At 38.0% G+C, this 17,425-nt stretch overlaps 2 protein-coding genes and 1 long non-coding RNA gene across 8 annotated transcripts in view; 2 read left to right on the forward strand and 1 right to left on the reverse strand.

Moving 5' to 3' along the window:
• The window catches only part of sesn1 (sestrin 1), a 68,490-nt gene extending 63,085 nt beyond the window's left edge, over positions 1 to 5,405 (forward strand). For 2 of the 6 annotated variants that reach the window (XM_056480710.1, XM_056480715.1), the window contains 8 exons: positions 113 to 346; positions 438 to 620; positions 1,980 to 2,210; positions 2,353 to 2,500; positions 2,743 to 2,855; positions 2,944 to 3,134; positions 3,551 to 3,695; positions 3,786 to 5,405. In XM_056480710.1, the coding sequence (XP_056336685.1) occupies positions 113 to 346; positions 438 to 620; positions 1,980 to 2,210; positions 2,353 to 2,500; positions 2,743 to 2,855; positions 2,944 to 3,134; positions 3,551 to 3,695; positions 3,786 to 3,872 (1,332 nt within the window). In that variant the 3' untranslated portion in view covers positions 3,873 to 5,405. The remainder of the gene's footprint in view (positions 1 to 112; positions 347 to 437; positions 621 to 1,979; positions 2,211 to 2,352; positions 2,501 to 2,742; positions 2,856 to 2,943; positions 3,135 to 3,550; positions 3,696 to 3,785) is intronic. The other 4 variants (XM_056480712.1, XM_056480716.1, XM_056480711.1 and 1 more) reach the window with 3 other exon arrangements.
• A 915-nt stretch (positions 5,406 to 6,320) lies between these two features.
• Positions 6,321 to 17,425, reverse strand: part of armc2 (armadillo repeat containing 2) — a 42,745-nt gene continuing 31,640 nt past the window's right edge. Inside the window, exons 14-18 of the mRNA XM_056480717.1 lie at positions 13,024 to 13,146; positions 12,815 to 12,928; positions 12,604 to 12,736; positions 12,391 to 12,530; positions 6,321 to 6,670 (exon numbers count right to left, since the gene is read on the reverse strand). Coding sequence (XP_056336692.1) covers positions 6,543 to 6,670; positions 12,391 to 12,530; positions 12,604 to 12,736; positions 12,815 to 12,928; positions 13,024 to 13,146 — 638 coding nt within the window. The 3' untranslated portion in view covers positions 6,321 to 6,542. The remainder of the gene's footprint in view (positions 6,671 to 12,390; positions 12,531 to 12,603; positions 12,737 to 12,814; positions 12,929 to 13,023; positions 13,147 to 17,425) is intronic.
• On the forward strand, positions 6,814 to 16,241 carry LOC130247475 (uncharacterized). Its single transcript, XR_008839551.1, has 3 exons — positions 6,814 to 6,982; positions 7,059 to 7,136; positions 15,629 to 16,241. It is a non-coding gene; the product is annotated as an uncharacterized LOC130247475 (long non-coding RNA).

The raw sequence follows: 17,425 nt of genomic DNA on the forward strand, positions 1-17,425 counted from the left end.
CTGGCAACAACAATTTTTAATCAACAAATGACACCGCTTTTATTTTTAATCGCACAAACAGCATTTATCATACACTTTAGTGAAGTTATTTTAAAAGCACTGAATTCCTCAGGTTCACCGCATCTCTACTCCCCTGTTGTCCCAGATACTTCAAGTCAGTAAATTGGATGAAAGGACACAGTCGATTTTTGAGGATGCCTTTGCAGTGCTTGGTCGCCTTGACAACATCTCCTTGGTCATGGGATTTCATCCTCAATATCTGGAGAGCTTTCTTAGGACACAACATTACCTCCTTCAGATGGACGGTCCATTGTCTCTGCACTGTAGACATTATATTGGAATAATGGTGAGGTTGCAGACTGTATTTTTTGTATTTAATAAAAAAAAAATAGTCTGCAGATTGTTCTGAACGCTTGGTATGTGTGTGTGTTCAACAGGCTGCTGCTAGGCACCAGTGCACGTATCTGGTCAACCTGCACGTGAATGACTTCCTGCAGGTCGGAGGTGATCCGAAGTGGTTGAATGGTCTGGAAGAAGCCCCACGGAAGCTGCAGGCTCTCGGGGAGCTCAATAAGATCCTGGCCCACCGCCCCTGGCTGCTCACCAAAGAACACATTGAGGTATGACTTCAGCCTCACGGTCACTCGTGGACTTTCGCCAACAGGTGTTATGCAACTGTAATGAGCATCGAGATGTTTTATAATGCCGTTACAAGATGCTGTGAAGTATGAAAACTGATCGGGTTTCAGTAGATATGATTTAAATAAGCTTAAATGGGGTTATTTTATAAGCATTTAATGTTTTAGGTACATGGTGCTATTAATTCATTATAAAAACATACATATTGTGATTTGAATGCACATTCTGCGATGAGCATGTTCATTTCAGCACAAGTTAAATTTATGTTAATATAATATTAATTTCTGAATAAAAATGTCTTCTGTTTTGTTTTTGGTGTGAAAAACAGTTGAGACTTTCCCCCCCAAAAAAGTCTCAGTAATAGGTAAATAGGTAACAGTAAATAGGTTGGTGTAATTCTATTTCTAAGTATTAGGGCTGTTCGATTACTCAAAACCGAATCGCAATCGCGATTTTTAAAGCGTTTTGGTTAGCTAAATTGCAAGAGGGTGCGATATGAAAGATGTATGTATTATTTATTTCTCTCGCCCACAGCAAATGCATGACTGCCGTCTGTGTGTGATAGTCTTACTAGTCAATTGAGTGAGCACACTTTCATTCTGCCCAATCAGAATTGCGCAACCGGCCTAAGCGGAATGCCCACTATAAAAAAAACAAACAAACAAACAAGTGCGCGGATGAGTGGGATGATGGCGTCTGCCGCTTCAGAAGCATTAACAGACAAATTAATATCAAAGAAAAACCGCACGTCGGTAATACGGAAATATTGTGGTTCCAAAGTCACAGACATCGAACAAAAACAGGTCATTTGTAAGAGCTGTGGCAGAATTGTTGCCACATCATGAGGAAATACAACAACCAGCACCTAAAAAGCACCACAGGCAGCCATATGAGGAGTGTCTTGCAAAAAGGTCAACTAGTAGTATTACCAATGACACTCAATCTAGTAAATGTTGGAGTAAGTTATTATGTTTCTTTTTTTTAATTAACACTCACCGCAGTAAGCTACGATACATATTAAGCTAAATCTTGACTATAAAATTAAATCACAATCGCAATATCTGTCAGAAAAATCGTTATTAGATATTTTCCCCAAATCGCACAGCCTTACTAAGTATGTAAGAATGGTATTTTAACAGTAGTGATACTAAATGAGTCATTAAACTGAAACTTCTCTGAAAGTTTTGGATTTTTTTTTTCTCAAAACCACATGAGTAGTGAAAGTTTATTTCTAAGAACCTGACATCTTTTAGATATTTCAAATATTACTCTATTTCTTTTGTTGTAAAAACTCCTGCATGTCATTAAAATGTATTTTTATTTATTGTTTTGAATTACAGCATCTGCTGAAGGCAGAGGAGCACAGCTGGTCCCTGGCTGAGCTGATCCATGCTGTGGTGCTACTCACACACTATCACTCTCTGGCCTCCTTCACATTTGGTTGCGGCATCACCCCCGACATCCACACAGACGGAGGACACACGTTCAGGCCGCCCTCACTCAGCGGTTACTGCGTTTGTGACATTGCCAATGGCAACGGTGCCCAGGAGGATATGTTTGGGAACCAGCAGGTGAGACACAGGCCAGCGTTCAGTGAAAAAATAGTAATAATAATAATGATTGCAAGAACCTGTGGAAAGTTAGGTTCAAATTTCTAACAGTACAGTGTATGTTAAGTTTGTGTTGATCTAGATTCCTGTATGCATGTTTTAGGGGTCAGAATCATCTGGTGAGGTGGAAGTGCTCATGGAGAGGATGAAGCAGCTTCAGGAATGTCGTGATGAAGAAGAAGCCAGCCAGGAGGAAATGGCCACTCGGTTTGAGAGGGAGAAGACGGAGAGTATGCTGGTGGTCACCTCTGGTAAGTTGATGCTTCCATTAAAATGTTTGCTAACAGTACGATAGACGTTTCTGCAAGCCTGTTTTCCTCATCTATATATTTGATCACAAATACTATTAAATCGTGACATACTAGTACAAAATGTAAATTAAAATCTAATATCTCACATAGTCCTTCAGAAATCATAATATGCTGATTTGCTGTTCTATTGGGATTAATTATTACTGGTACTCAATCACAATAAATCATGGTTTGCTCAACAGAAGATGAGGAGTGTGTGCCATCCAGAGATGTTTCGCGACACTTTGAAGACCCAAGTTATGGCTATAAAGATTTCTCCAGGAGAGGAGAACATGTACCAACTCTCCGAGTGCAGGTAAGAGGAAGTGACATCACCTTTGCTTTTGACTACCAAAGGAAATTTAGGATTACAATAACAGCCCTATGTTTTCTGCCCTTGACAGGACTACAGTTGGGAAGATCATGGATTTTCCCTGGTGAATCGGCTGTATTCCGATTTCGGCCAGCTTCTGGATGAAAAGTTTCAGATTGCGTTCAATCTGACGTACAACACAATGGCGACACATCAGGGTGTGGACACTTCCATGCTCCGCAGAGCCATCTGGAACTACATCCACTGCATGTTCGGGATTCGGTCAGTCTTTCTACTGCTCACTGTTTTACAAATGTTTCATAGATTCAGTCATGCTGTAAGAATTACTAATATATATATATATATATATATATATATATATATATATATATATATATATATATATATATATATATATATATATATATATATATATATAATACTATTTATGGAAAATGTATAACACACATTTATAAAAATAATTAGTTACCAAATATGTTTTTTTCTATTTTACATACTAGAATGACTATAAGCAAAAAAAAAACAATGAATAAATAAAATGTATTTGTACATAAATAATATTAATAAAGAAATTTTAGCAGGGCAGTGCTTACAAAATGCAATTTTTGTCTTAATGATTACTGTATTATTTGTCCCCTCCAGTCATTAAAACATCTCCTTCTTCTTTTGCTTGGCAGGTACGACGATTATGATTATGGAGAAATTAACCAACTCTTAGACCGCAGCTTTAAAGTCTACATCAAAACGATGGTGTGCAGTCCAGAAAAAATTACCAAGAGGATGTACGAGAGCTTCTGGAGACAGTTCCGGCACTCTGAGAAAGTAAGAAAGGCTTTATAAAACTCCAAAAAATGTACATTTAAAAAAATATATTTAATTAATTAATTAAATCCTCTTTTTTCTATCTTTCAGGTCCACGTTAATTTGCTTCTTATGGAAGCGCGTATGCAGGCAGAACTGCTTTACGCTCTGAGAGCTATCACTCGCTACATGACATGAAGTGCTGTTCATGTCGACCTTCTTAATTAATAGTTTACTGTTGTTGTTGATGTTGCTACAGTGGGACACTTTATTAAACATAAAAACAACAAAAAAATGGAAAAACATAAAATGGAGGAAGACGAACGATTGAGTGGCCGCACTGGAGGACAATGACAAGGTTGTTTTGATAAAAGAAGGAAAAAAAAAACAACCACCAAACCTTACTTGCTGAATTACTTGTGTGTCCTCTCAGCCTCCACTAGTGGGCGTCTGAGGGGATTCTTTTCCTCGAGAGGACAAGCTGAGACGGCGAGCTTTTGGAGGCCAGGCCTCCTTTAGTATTTCAAATGCATCTGCGATAAGATGCCATATAATCATATCTTCTTTTTGTGAGATGAGATTAAAAAAAACAACACACACACACACAAAAATAGCAACTCCAGCAATGGTGCAGATAGACTGCACTAACATGCCTATCTACTAGTATTTTTTTTGTTTCATATCGTTTTATATTGTTTATAAACAAAATTTCAGCAGTGGCTAGAGATAGAAGCATTACTGATTTTTGCATAAACGCGTGCCTAGTCATGCGCAGCACTGGCAACAGATGCCGAGGTGCCGTCTGTTCATGCTGCTTTTCTCAACTGAGAGGCCTCAAGACACCCAAACCATCACCCATTTGTATAAGCTAATCCAGGAACGATTGTGTTAATGTGAGTGTGAGAGCGCAATTCAAAAGTAATAGCTGTTCTGAGCCCTTCTTATAGGTTACTGTACACCACTTTGTCACATTTCCAATGTGTAAATGCTATGTGAGGGAGGGGGATTAAAAAAATCCAAACATAGGCTCTTTTTTCATGCATTTAAAATATCAAAGCACTTTTTTAAGAAAAAAAAAATGTTAAGCTTCAGCTGTTATGTAGCCATTTTGTTTCGATGACCGTTTTCTATCTTTTTTTGTTAATGTGTGTTCATGACTTTTAAAGCGAAAAGGTCTTCCTTTTGTGATGTGCTTCCTTTTGCTCTGATCCATCCGCCTTATCTGTCTTCCTTGTAATGCACGGTCATCTTAACTCAAGCTTTTTTTTGTTTGTCATTTTGGGGTTTATTATAACTAAATACCTCCTGTTGTATCCTTAAGTATCTAAGTGCTGTCTGGTGAGCTGAACTTTTGTCTTACAATGTTGTGGGCTGCAATCTGTACAGACGTAGTCTCTAAGAACCAGGCGACCCGTGCGGCTGTGGGGTTAAATGCTTGTTCTCATTCTCAGAACTTTAACCAGTGTAACTAAGCAGTTTTGTTTCGAGTGAGTGTGTGTGTGTTCTTTTCAAGCAGGGTGGATTCTCTGCTGTCTTTTTTTTTGTTTTGTTTACTAAAACCAGTTAAGTACTGCATTCTGATGATGGCAGGACTAGAGGGATGGTACTTTTTCCTTTGGAAATGGATATGAGGAGGTTTTAAGTCAGACTTGAGAGACTGATGTCAGTTACTGACGCTTTTATAAGAAAATATTTGATAAAAAAAGAAAGAAAATAAAACATTGTATTTCACTTGTTTCATTTGTAGTTTAATCATTTTTGTTTTCTACCCAGAACCTCACATTAAAATGATACATTGCACCAAACAATCACTGTTATTCAGTATTAGAAGATTTAAACAGGCTGTACCATAAGAACTAAAGCTTTTCTCATTTGCATTTGTATTGCTTAACAAGAATAACACACTTTAGGATATCATTTATGTAACTTTAGGTCACATAATTAATGTTTTGATGACATCTACTCGCCCTTATTTCAAAGTTTTATGTATCAAAACAAGCAAGTAAAGTAAAGCATCCCATGCTGTGCACTAATGATTTAAACACACAATGTTGAAGGTAGCAATTCATCTTCTCACAGCATGGATTAAAGGAAGTCACAGTGCTGACCTGGGAACTATCCCTGTTGCAAAAATAATGAAATTTTCCCATAGTTACAAATTTCCCTGTTTTTATCTGAAGCCACTCGGTGCCAGTAACTGTTTATTGTTTGGAAATCACCCAGAGATAGTTGCTCATTTTAAAAGCACAAGACGAGAAGTTGGTTTCACCCTTTTAAAAATGAAAATATTTTCTAAATAAAGTCCCTTAGAGACTGCTTCAGACTTCACACTGAAGACTAAAAGCCACACAGTAGTTCAATAAAATTCACCAACAAAATCACATTTTGGTCAATGGGTTTTAAGCATGTATAGTTCACCTCTAAGGCAGCTGTGTTAACTTCATATTAATGTATTTCAGCTGTAAAGTGTAACTGTCAGGGCAAAAGGGGGGGAAGCCAGTGCCATATTACAGTATATAAGTTTGATGTGATTGTATTAAGCAAGTAAGACAATGTTTCTACTCTGTGTTCTTCACAGACTTTTCTGGAAGTGTCTGTTTAATAAAGTCTTTAAGATGATTTGAAGTTTTGTGAGTGAATTTCTACACATGATTATTGCCTTCATAATATCTTTGAATGTTACAGTAATTATGTGTTGAATAATAAACAGTCGAATAGTATTGTTTGTATATAATTATTTGAACAGTAGCCTATATACAGTATTAACTTGTATTAAAGTGCATTATACACACCGGCTCATTCCTCAGCTTGCTTGTACGTGTGAAGACCGGAGACGAGGCTGTGCATCACTTGAGCTTATTGAATGATTTAAATGGTGTCTTCAATATGTAAACGTTGTCTTAGCCTTTCAGCTACTGGTACAAACAGCAGCTCCCAGCGTGCTTCCTGAACCTGTCTGACTCCGTCTTCAGAAGGCCACTGCAAAGCTTCTCTGTCTGTCCAAAACACAAGACAATTTTTTTAATTGACCGTTCGCGGCAGTTTGATTGACAGGCGATAGGCCAATCATAACACCGATATTCTCTGCCACTGTCCGCCATGTTCTCTCAAAGTAGCATTGACAATAAATATGATAATTAATTGGGAATTATCATGAAAATAGACGAAACCATGGAACTTGCAACACCAGCACAGACAGCAGTTACCCAGAAAAGCAGGGCAATATACAATTTGATCACCTCCCGAAACATAGACGAGTGAATGAAATGGAAGTGTTTGTGTGGATGGATCACCATCAACTGTCAACGGTGCGTAAAGTAACTGCCAACAAACAACTTAAAACAACACTCAACCTAAACTAATCTTTTTCTGTTAATGGATCAGGACAGCTTGCAGAACTTTAGTTTATTTGTGACATGCCCAAATAACCCGGGAACGACTTGAGGACTCTGAAGATGACAGGTGAGCTGAGCTAACATTAGCTTTAACTAGCTTTGAAACCCAGATACACAATCACGAGTCTTTTCTGTCTCGTAATTTCATAGATGCATTTCTAGTTTCGTCTTGTTCGAGATGCCACTATTTGCACTTGTTTGTGAATTATGTTAAGGGAATCAATAAGTATCATTTTAATTAACGTTAGTCAGATTATCCAAACTGCCATCCGAACTGACTCATATTTCATGGCTGTAACGTTAGCTTTCGATGTAGAATTCGAGTTCAGTTTATATCCGGCATATTCCAAACCTTTATAATCTGCTTTTGTCTAATATCATCATCATTTTCCCAGAAAATATTCACTATTTCCCCAGGGAGTGCACAAATTAATAGGGAAGCACCATGGCTTATTTTAAAAGCTTGTTGGAAAAATCGGGGTGTGGTATGCAAAGTGTAAATTTTGTCCTAGAATGCTGTACTATGGGGTATATGTCGAGCTGTTTCTTCCCATACTCATATACTTCTGGTGACCAGTTAATGTGACTTTTTTCCATTTTATATGGTTGTTGGTATTAGCAGTTCCATTAAATATACAGGGGTAAAATAAATGTACATATTTTAAAGACACGGCAGGGGAAAATGTAATTTAATACAGTGCTTCTTGTACAATCTGAGACCCACTTTATATCAGATATCACTCAGCCAGTGGAGATCGCTGATTTTTAAAGAAAACAGACCTTAAACGCGTCGATTTGGTAATACAGTTCAGCATACTTCCACATAGACCCCATTGACCTTATTCGTCAATGTGTGCTCGTTTTTGTGATTGTTTTAGAACGTCCTATAGACTGATTTCACGTGGCTGCCATTTTAAAAGTGAAATCGAGGCTGCGGTGGGAAGAAACCCGGAAGTATCACCTGAGTCACACAGGACTGAGTCGCTGTGTACCTGGCTGTATATCTTGTCAGAGAAGAGAAAAGTGACACAAAATTATAATTTTAATGTCTTCCGAGTGAGCCTAAAGATCCGTTCTGAATGGATAGTGAAAATAAAAAGGGATATCGGACCTCATTTTCAGCTAAGTTAAGAGAAATGGCACAAGTTAGCTAACATTTTCTTTCCCAAACACGTTTTAGATGCCATTTATCAAGCTCAAGTTAATGAACTGATTCTTTCACTATATTAGACTTGTCATGATACTGAATTTTCGGTAACGTTTCGGTAATGTCAATTTCCTGCTAACATTTAAGCACTGTTGAGCACTTTCTTAAACAGTGCTGATTTGTCATGGTATTCACCTGTGCTCAACAGAAATGACTGTGATTGGCTGTGAAGGTCATCAGTTCACAGCACTTCATCAATGTTTACTAAGTGCAAATACAGACGAGCGATCCGCTGATGACTCGAGTGATCTTCGCAGCTTTAAAACGCTCCAGTGTCCCTGTATCTGTGTTTGCACACCTTGAACTGATCTTCATGGCCAATAACAGTAATTTCTGCCGAGCGCTGGTAAATACTATAGCAAATCAGCCCTGTTTATGAACGCGCTTTAATGTTAGCAGGGAATTGACGTTTTAAAAATTTCAGTATCGTGACAACACTATTACAGACAACAAGAGGGTGTGCTCCAAACATTTTTACACAGGACTGTATTGTTTTATCGCTCACTGGGTTACATAGGCTGATGCAGGGAAGCGTCCCCACTGTGTTTATCCAGTGCCATGAGCTAAAGCCTAGGAGGACACTTAAGCGTATTACTCTTAAAGAGATTGTGATTTTGTTTGATGCCTAATATGCTTTTAATTGTTTAAATCAAACAACTGAATTATATTAAAGTGGTGTTTATACCATATCTGCATTTTTAAATGGCAGCAACCGCAGGAGGTTTGTAGTCCACAGCATGTTGTTGGAATGTTTACAGTTCTCATCATATACTTCCGGGTTTCTTCCCACCTCAGCCTCACTTTCGTTTTTTTAAAATGTTGGTCGTGTGAAATAAGCATATTTAGTTGCCTATGGGAGAAATTACAAGGAATAATAAACAGCAGAAACTACTTGCTCTACAAACAAGTGTGTTCATGACTACACATAAAAAGTATTATTAAATAAAAAGTAATATAATAAGGAAATATCAGTTTGCAACATTAAGCAGCCAACCAAGCTGTTTTTGATGTCTAAAAATCAATAGAAGTGAATGAGAGCGTAAGTCTCAAGCCAAAAAGATTGCAATGGCTGTAAACACACACTGCCTTCTAGAGTATGCATTTAACAAACTTATTTTGTCATCCCTCACCCTCCCATATGTAACTGCAAGAGTTAAGTGGATTTGGCCGAATCCCAATTCTATTTTATACCCCTTGGCCTATAGCTACCCTTTGCTCCTTGAAACAGAGTAGCAAGAGCTATGGGTAAAAATATGCTTCTAAGAAATGAGACACCACTACTACATCATTGCACATCATTGAACATCGTGTAAACACAGAACTGTAAACACTGTTTATTTGCTTCGTGTTTGTTGATTCATGGATGTAACTACAAATTAACAACAGTCATTAGTGTTATGTATTGATACCACATGTGCAGTAAAAGATAAGAAAAGTCCCTTCTGCTGAGCTTTTATTTCTGATATCCAGTCAAGTTTATGTGGGACTATTCTGTGGTCAGTTAATAGTGTAATATTAGTGAACTTAAAAAAAAAAAGTTTAAATAAATGAGAACAAAAGATAGAACATATAAAGACTTGGTTTTTGTGTTGTTAAATTCTTCAAAAATGATGAAAGGTCCCGTTAATTGCTTTGAAATGTGCATTTTTGTTTGATGTGTGACAATTTCAACTGAAAGCTGGGCAGGACATATAGTAGCTCTTCCCCTTTAAAAAAAACAGCCAATAGCGTTTCCTTGTTGTCACAGCTCTGCCAGTAAGAGTGTTTAAGATCAAGCTCATCAAATGATAAGCAAATGAGAAGGGGGCGGGACATGTCAGATACTTTTAGAGCATTTGATTGGTCAGAAAATTTGATGAAAAACTGAAGTATGGTAAGGGGATGTCAAAAATGTAATTCAATTTAAAAGAGAAACTACAGAATATGCATGATGCTATCATGTATGGACCAGCAGCTTGTTAAATCTATAGCCACAGTCATACTGCACTTTTTGTCCCATTGACTTTTCATACACATATGAATGAGGCAGACCAGAAGCACTAGCTCATGTGACAAGTTTTGCATGTCGCTGCGTCACAAAGTTACTGACCTGCGAAATCACATCATGTGATTGTGTGAGACTAATAGAAGATCAAAATGTGACCTCTCTGTACAGAATTGTAAAATATTGAGCAATCGCTTGCTTTATTATTGTCTAATAATCGATTCTTTAATTCCCACCCCTTTTCGCAAATGTCGTAAGAATTTCACATGCTCAAACTCTACTGTGACCATGGCTTATGCCACAAAGAACTGCCACACTTTCAATATATTTATATTTCAAATATTTCCCAAAACATGTTTAACAGAGCAAGGAATTTTTCTGGAGAAAGTCTTAAAGCGTACTCACACTATGTACATTTGACTTGAACAGGGCCAAAGCACGCTTGTCCCCCCTCCCGTCTCCCCCGACGGCCCGCACTCATTACATTACATTTAGGCTTGGGCACGCTTACGTCATCGATGATGCACTGTTCAGTAGAGAAGCGCTCTCGCTCAGCACAGTGAAGATTTCTTCAGTTATATTGTTTTAGTCGTTTGGGATGCGTTGACACACAGTCAAATATTTCACCGAACAGATCCGCCACTTTTGACGCTCATAAACAGACACAAAGTCCTCATGCTGCAGGAATTTGGAGGTTTGCTGAAGGCGCAGCTGTGGTGCAGTGAAGAGTTTGTGTCTTTAATAAACTACGACAGTTTGTGTTCATTGAACAGTAAGAATGATTAATAAATCCATGTGAAACAGTCCCTTAAACGTCACAACTCGCTTTCAGTTTCGGGCTTAGGCGCGTTTTGCACTCACACACAAGCGTACTGCGCCAAAGCCCAAGTGAGCCCAATTCAGCACACTCACACTTCTCAAACGATCCAGGAAACGGGCCTGGGTACGGTTCGGATAGCATAGTGTGAGTAGGCCCTTATTTGTTTTATTTCGGCTAGAATGAAAGCAGTTATTAATTTTTACAAGCAATATATTTTTTTCCATTGTCTACAGTGGCTTGCCTAATTACCCTAACTTGCCTAGTTAACCTAATTAACTTAAGCCTTTAAATTGCACTTGGATACTAGTGTCTTGAAAAATATCCAACCCAGGCTCATTCTGAAAACGTACCGCTATATACATTTCTGTAGAGTTCTAAATGCATCCAAGGTGCTACTTTTTTTGCAGTTTTTGTTTTCGTGAGTCCACCAGAGGCCACTGGCTACGCTTTTTCAAATCTCAAATTCTACAGCGAATGCTATTTGCACCTGCTCTTTTCGCGTAAATCCCCCAGAGGCCGCTGTCAACTGACTGTCAATTGCCTGACCGACAGATCAACTGACCCACCCTCCTCCTTCCCTAAACCCAACCAATAGTGTTTTCAAAAGCACAGATTGACCAGCCCACCCACTTCCCTAAACCCAACCAACAGTTTTCAAAAGAAATCCAGAAAAAAGAAAAGCCCTCGCCTGATTTTTACCACATTTTCAGATTTTACCACATTCTCACCCTGTTAATTACTTGTTTATTTTATTTTTTGACCTCTGTTCTTGTCTTACCTGCTGTCTGGAATCGTTCTTTGCCGGACTCAAACCCTGTTGTCGTGGCCAACTCCTCTCTGTTTTTCAAGTTCGCTGACGTACATGACGAGCTAAATGGACAAACTGGCAACAGCGCGAAAACCATCCATATGGAGGTAATCGGTCAGCTGGTAAGCGCGAAAAGGAATGGCGTTATACCGCCCCATAGCATTCGTAGGACGAAATGCAGCCATACGTACTTCTGGCTACATAATTCGCAATCTCCAGAAATGTAGACATGGCTACATTTTCAGAATGAGCCTATGTTGCAACCATCTATTAAAATATTATACTGTCATCATGGCAAAGACAAAAAAGATATCAGTTATTGGAAATGAGTTACTAAAACTATTATGTTTAGAAATGTGTTGAAAAAATCTCTGTTAAACAGAAATTGGGGGAAAAATATACGGGGGGGGCTAATAATTCAGGAGGGCTAATAATTCTGACTTCAACTGTAATTGTTGAACCATGTTAAACTAAGTCCTGGTGCTTGTGTGTACATAAATACCTGTGTACAGCCGTAAGATCTCCAGAAGCTCTTGAGCGTGTTGGAGCTCTCCATCTAAAGAGCAGTTCCACAGAGTCTGACACACCACAGCGGCTAAATGCCAGTCCTGAGGCCCGAAGTCACGCAGACAGTCAACAAGCCTGGAAAGAAAACATAATACTGTTAAACGTCAGTCAAGAAAATTGGCGCACCAAAGTGAGAGGCGAGATTTACTTCTGAACGGCTCCCTCGGCGCTCAGCATGGCCCTGTTGTCAGGATCTGCAGATAAGTTGATGAGAACTCCACATGCAGAGAAACACACATCAGGGCTCTTGGAGTCCAAGAGGGTTATGACAAACTGCTCCACTGAGACACAAAAACACAAGGCCGGCGTCAGACTCTGGGGGTCTGATGACAGAAGAAGTGGAAGAGAGCGTCTCACACCTTTGTGCTGCATGACGAAGCGTCTCACGTCTTTGATCTGTGACAGGTTTCCAAACACCCGCGTGGCCTCCAAAACTGCATCCATACTGGAGCCCAGCAAGAGCTTGAGCAGCACTGCGGCGACAGAAGGACAGGCCGGGGGGAGATTACAAAGACAGATGCGACACACAGGATGGGTACACACATATGCACACACTGAGATGTCTTACACTGGGAGATGTGTGTGTGTTGGGAACGGATCACTGAGCTCTGGGAAGGGTAGAAAGAGAGGTTGTTGATGGTGGCCACTGCATTGATCACTAACTCCTCACTCTCCTGGACACTCCGGCACTCTGAGAGTCATGGGTAAAAGACAGAAAAATGTAAATAATGATTAAATAATGACTTTTATTTAATTAGAATTGATAGAATGGTGTACAGTTGAAGTCAGAATTAGCCCCCCTGAATTATTAGGTTCCCTGTTTATTTTTTCCCCAATTTCTGTGTAATGGAGAGAAGATTTTTTCAACACTGCCATGATGACAGTAAATAATATTTTACTAGATGTTTTTCAAGACACTTCTATACAGCTTAAAGTGGCATTTAAAGGCTTAACTAGGTTAATTAGGTTAACTAGGCAGGTTAGGGTAATTAGGCAAGTTATTGTATAACGATAGTTTGTTCTGTAGACTATTGAAAAAAAAATAGCCTAAAGGGGCTAATAATATCGACCTTAAAATGGATTTAAAAAAAATAAAAAATGCTTTTATTCTAGCCGAAATAAAACAAATAAACCTTTCTCCAGAAGAAAAAATATTATCAGACATACTGTGAAAATTTTCTTGCTCTGTTAAACATCATTTGGGAAATATTTAAAAAAGAAAAAAATTCAAAGGGGGGCTAATAATTCTGACTTCAACTGTATATAAACATTACCGGTCAAAAGTTTGGGGTCAGTTTTTTCTTTCCTCATGTATTTAATTTTCAAAATTTATTAAATAACAAAATTATTCTGTCCATCAAGGCAGCATTTAGTAAATGTAAAAAAAATAGTTAAATTGATAAATATTTATTACAATTTTAAATAACTGCTTTATTGAATGTAGTTTCAAATGAAATTATTACTCCAGTCAATATTGTTTTTATTATTATTACTACTATTAATAATAATAATAATAATAATAACAGTAATAATAATAATAATAATAATGATAATAATTAATATTAGTAAAATATTAATTAATTAATATTAGAACATAGTAAAATGGGGGTATATGGGGTCAAATAATACATGCCTTTTGACTTTATGAATGAGTCATTTAAGTATTCAACAGATTAGTTCGAACACTTTGAGATTGATGTGTTCTGCAGCACATCTTCTGTTAAAGGGATAGTTCACTCAAAAAATTAAAGTTCTATCATTATTTACTAACCCTTGATTTATTCCAAACCAGTTTAATTTTTTAGTTGTTGTCGGCCACACCCTATTTTGATGGTATGTTTTGTTGAATTTAGGTTACATTGCAACTAATTCTCATTAAATTATAAGTAGACTGTTAGGTTGGGGTTAGGGGTAGGGTTAGTGTAAGTTGATATGTACTTGCAAAGTTTCTTATAATCAGTTAAATGTCTATTGAATGTCTGTATCAACAGATATTAAGCAGACAGACTACTAATACTCAAATGGACCATCAAAATAAAGGGTTACAGATAACAGTGTTGTCTGTTGCACAAAAAAGAAGATATTTTGAAGCATGCTGGAAAAAAAAACTGTAACCACTGACATCCAGAGTAGGAAAAACTAATACCACTGAAGTCAACGGTTACCAGTTTCCAACATTCTTCAATGTCTCATGATGACAGAATTTTCATATTTTGGTGAACCATCCTTTTTGGCATATCTTAGTTGGCAATGCAAAACAGAAGGCAAACAACTTCGAATACACTGTCCAGGCATATAAAAAGGGGGGAAAAGTGTGTTATTACTTTATATCACAGGTCTCAAACTGGATTCCTAGAGGACCGCAGCTCTGCATAGTTTTGCTCAAACCTTAATTAACCACCCCTGATCCAACTAATCAAGGTGTTCAAGACTACCAGAGGACTATTAAGCAGGTGTGAGTTGGAGGTGGTTGGAGCTAAACTCTGCAGAGCTGTGACCCTCCAGGAATTGAGTTTGAGTCCATCGCCTTACATGTTTGTTTATCTGTTCGTTATTCACTTGGACTAAACCATAAGTCTATTTAAAAGTCAGTTCATAAAAGTGGCCAGTTTATAAAAATACATTACATGACTAACAATGCTAGTAAACAGTAAACAGTAGAAGTTGCATGATGGTTCACTTCTTGGTAGTGAAGATCCAACCTTACAGATTGGTAATCAGGTATCACTTCCTCCTTGAGAAGTTTCAAAACCCTTCGTGTGAATTTCAGATCGAGCACTTCGTGATAAATCTGAAATAGAGGTAGTCAGAATCCGACAGCAAGTGTCTCTACAGAAAGATCGTGTAGTTCCCGTTCAAAGTGCGGTTTGCTCTGTCAGTTTTTGTGCGTCACGCTGCAAAATGTGTGCGTTTCGAAACACCTTTTGTTGTGGCAAATGCTCAGTCACTGTTGATTTCTCAGTTTGTACTTTTTTCCTTCTCAAATTACATTTTCATCATAACAGGATGTCAATTTAATGTAGCAGACATAAGGTAGATAAGCGAGAAACAATAAATCTCCCACCCATTTCCTCTCTAACTGTCCACATATCTATTTAAAAAAAACGACAGCATGCTCTAAATGTCACTTCAAACTGTAGATATCTGTTTTAATTTAACAAATTTTTCCACAGGATCTCTTTCTCTATTTCAAAAAGGAAACGCACAACCACCTCTTCACCCCTATCAATGCCTCCTTCTGAAACCTCCACATGCAGAACCAAAACCAATCTTGCAGCCTTCACACCATCAAACCACACAGCATCGTCGCCAGGCTGCTCAAGTCAAGATCTGTGCATAAGTTTGCAGTCTGGTTGTTCTCATCATTGGAGAGGATGCAGTAACTGTAGTGTCTGTGCCAGTAACTGACGCGGAGAGAACAGCATGTGATTGCAGTGCACAGCAACCAACCTGCACATTCATTTACGTTCAAGGAAGTAAACTTAGCCCGAAACATCTGTGTGTTGCTGTGTTTAAAGTCACATCTCTGTGACAACCACACTGAAATGCAAGAGCAAGTGTACTATGGTGCAATGCGTTAAAGTTCCTCTGAAATCAAAATGGAACGGGTTTTTATGGATCTTAAATGGATAGTTCACCTAAAAATGAAAATGATGGGATAATTTAACTCTCCCTTCACTTGTTCCAAACCTCTTTGAGTTTCTTTTCCCCTGTTGAATACAAAAGAAGATATTAGAATGTTGGAAACCGACTTCCATAGTATTTTATTCCTACTATGAATGTCAATTGCTACCAGTTTCCACGTTCTTCAAAATATTTTCATTTATGTTCAATAGAACAAAGAAACTCATAATGATTTGTAAATGCATTAGGGTGAGTAAATCATTTTGACAAAATGTACATTTACAAGATTAAAAATAACAAATTTTGTATATTTTGTTTCTTCTGACCAATCAAATGCTCTCTATAATCAGAAGCAGTCCATCAACTACATGACGCAGTTGAACTCGGTCACATATATTCGGACATTCATACAGAGGGTTCGCCTAAACCAGGGGTGCCCAAACTCTGTCCTGAAGGGCTGGTGTCCTGAAAAGTTTAGTCCCAACCCATATTAAACACAACTAAACCAGCTAATCAAGCTCTTTCTAGGTATACTAGGCTGCGTCCGAAATCGCTTACTACTCAGTAGGCACTGCATTTGAATTTAAATGTACTACTCGGCTGTTAGAAAAGTACATTATATACTAGAGGTATTCAAAGTTGGCCCATGGTAACCTTTGGTTGGCCCACCATCCTATCTGAAAAGAGAGTGAGAATGATAGAGAGTTGGTTTGGGCGAATGCTTTTGACAGAGATCGTCATTTCCAATTTTAATGTAACCTTTTGTTCTTTGTTTAATTGAGGAGCAACAAAAAGCCAGCTAAGATTAAATGTTGTAAATGAATCAGACTTTTAAAATGTAAACACTGCCACTTGACAGATAGAGGACAATGTACAAGACATCGGTGAACAAATCAAGGCAAAGGCAGGAGCAGCCCGACTTGTGTATTCAGCATTGATCTCCATTGTGTAATAAATGGGATTGTTTTTGTTTTTACTATAATTAGTTCATTAGAAAATGTTAAAAATGATACTGCATCATTAATTAATGTTTTAAATCAACGTTTTCTGGTTATTTTTTAAATATTAAGAAAATACACATGGCAAATTTAATGTAATACGGTTTGGTATATTCAACTTTGGTTTTTGGCCCTTTATAAGAAAAGGTTTGGGCACCCCTGTTCTATAGAGTATAAATGTGAGCAGTATGAATAAAACTCGGACGTACTACATCCGCCATTTTGTCATGGTCATGTGACCTGTCCGCGTCAGTTGCATCACTTCACTCCCATTCATGAATTGTCTCCTGGTGCATCATGGGATAGCATAGTGTGCATCGAATGCGCACTTCAAAATCTAGCTGTAAA

This window comes from Danio aesculapii, chromosome 20 (assembly GCF_903798145.1).
Source record: "Danio aesculapii chromosome 20, fDanAes4.1, whole genome shotgun sequence".
NCBI classification, from domain to species: domain Eukaryota; kingdom Metazoa; phylum Chordata; class Actinopteri; order Cypriniformes; family Danionidae; genus Danio; species Danio aesculapii.